Source organism: Acanthisitta chloris, unplaced genomic scaffold, assembly GCF_000695815.1.
Source record: "Acanthisitta chloris isolate BGI_N310 unplaced genomic scaffold, ASM69581v1 scaffold1719, whole genome shotgun sequence".
NCBI lineage: Eukaryota > Metazoa > Chordata > Aves > Passeriformes > Acanthisittidae > Acanthisitta > Acanthisitta chloris.
In genome coordinates, this window is record NW_008692871.1 from 34,889 (window position 1) to 37,313 (window position 2,425).

Consider the following 2,425-nt stretch of genomic DNA (forward strand, 5'->3'; position numbering starts at 1 on the left):
TCAGACTACGCATTTCTCTAGACTTCATCAAAACCATCTTGGAAAGATTCTCTCTGGGGCTTCAACTTTAAAATTTGGTGTTCTAGCAACTCCAGTCAGGAGGAAGAGAATTTTACAGTACAGATTTCTAAATTAAAGCCACTGTAGTCTGGAACAGAGCAGAAGGAAGATGGAACACATGAAATCTGTTTCTAAAGAGTACAGGCAGTGCAAGTCACATTTTCAGAGTTTTCTCCCCAACTGAAACAAATCTCAGCCCAGGGCGTACTTTGGGCAGATCTTCATGGCAGAGCCAAGGTTCACCAAGAACTCAGAAATGTCTATGCCTCATTTCAGTGAGCTACACATAGAAATGTAACCAGAGGAAGTTGGTGAACAAAAATGCTGTATAACCCGCAGATATTACCACTAACTTTGTTTGCGATGTCAATGTATGAAACTGTTTTTGTCTCAAACACTTGACATTTACTTGGCATGGCTGCCTAAACCATTACCTCTGTGCCTGCAAGGAAGTTATCTAGAATATACAGAAAGAACCCACAAGAGACTTTACAATAGACATAATTCAGCCAGTACTATTAGAACTCTAAGTGCCATTAGACACTGATGGGTTCTCTTTAAAGAGATTTTAGTAATTTACACTGTAGTTCTCAAATAAGTAAAGACTTCCATTTTAGAGAGGAAACAATTACCCAAACAGACAAATTTTAGTGTATGGCAAAGAAGCCCCTGCACAATTCTATCAAGCACAAATACACCCACATATTTCCACTTGCAAAAGGCAACTTATCATCTCCACTTCCCCTCTTATATCTATAATCCAGCTGTTTAAAACAAAGTGTTTTGGAGTAGAATATAATCTTTCTAGTAACAAAGAGCTGAACAATACTTTAGTGAGATGCACAATAATAAAACATGGCTTCCAATGCAACCCTGAATAAGAATTGGAACTTAGTACCTTTTTGTTAGTCAAACTTTGACTGAAAACAATCAGACAATTCAAAATGTGGTATTTAGAGTTACTACACAAACCTTGCTTTTCTTAGGAAACCAGTGACCAAGAAAATTAGGCTAACTGCATTTTTGTAACACTCTAAAGCAATCAAACTGGGGGGAAAATGCTCAATTAGTGAGGAAATGCAGGAAGACAGGATTTAATCAAGTCCTTGACATATGATAGGGAGCCAATCACAGATGCGCATATTCCAAAATATTTTCGTATTATTTAGGGCAATGTTCTATCCTCCTTACTTGTACTAGGTGACATCTAACTCCAGATTTTTTCAACTAATCTCACTGGAGTAACATAGAGAGGGTGGAATAATCTGCCTGTTCATCTGCAAACCCAGAAATAAAAGTGGTAGTCCTTTATTGCATAAGCTCATTTGCATAAATCTCTAGCTTCCTCTCGCTGCAGACAACTGCCGTTAACAAAGGCCTCTTTTTTCCTCCCCCATTATTTGTTTTCATCATTATATGACACTGAACATTACATACCTTCCACCACCTTCTTTGCAGTTAGGACAAGTGCACGCTACTCGTCGCAGTCGTTTTCCCTCTTGATGTGGTTGGTCCCCTTCCTCATCTACAACCTGCACTCTCAAATGTGTTAGATCATTGGTATTCAGTGTAGAATCACCACTGAGCTGCCACTCTTCTGGATCAGGCTCTTCTTCTTTAATCCTAATATCTGAGGGAAAGAACAAACACAGATCCATAAGTAGCCCATTAAATAGAGAGAAGGAAACAGTAATGATCAAATCTTTTTATTCTTGAGAGCACTGTGTCAGCCAAAAGTCACTGTCCTTTAGTGCATACTGACATTGCTTCTGTGCCCTTGTAACCTGTAAGGTATTTATAAAGTTTATCTTACTATACATTTCAAAGCTGAAGATAAGCTATAACGAAGTATTAAAGTTTGAAATGTCCTTGGTGAGGAATACTGTCACCAGGGGAATATTGCTTGCTTGAAACTTGGGAAAAACTGAGGAAGAAGAGATTGGACAGAGGTTCAACACATTTTTCAAACAATCCAGACTAGCCATTATGTTCCCCCAGGATTCCTCAATTAGTGTCACCTGTAGTAGATACAGCCTTCCACAATGATCTTCAGTATGCACAGTGATATATAATGAGAAACCAATCTAATAAAAGATCTTAACCTGAGAAAGACTAAGATACTCAAGGAAAACAAATAAACTCATGCCTTTGTTCCATTTTCCCCTTCCCACCTTAGATTTATGCTTTTCCACCATACATAGAGGAAAAACCCCAAACATTTAGGGAAGAATTTAAGTCAGCATTAGACAGAGGTAAGCAGCACACGAATCACTTTAACATTTTGATGTGCCAGTAGCCAAAACAGGTCTTAGCCTCCTAAAATTAGATTTATAGGATGGACATTTGCAAATACGTGTGTACCCTT

General features: G+C 38.3%; 1 protein-coding gene across 1 annotated transcript in view; it reads right to left on the minus strand.

Moving 5' to 3' along the window:
• SP3 (Sp3 transcription factor) overlaps window positions 1–2,425 on the minus strand; it is a 32,856-nt gene that overhangs the window by 9,158 nt on the left and 21,273 nt on the right. Inside the window, exon 3 of the mRNA XM_009082814.1 lies at window positions 1,498–1,690. Within this exon, the coding sequence (XP_009081062.1) occupies window positions 1,498–1,690 (193 nt within the window). The remainder of the gene's footprint in view (window positions 1–1,497; window positions 1,691–2,425) is intronic.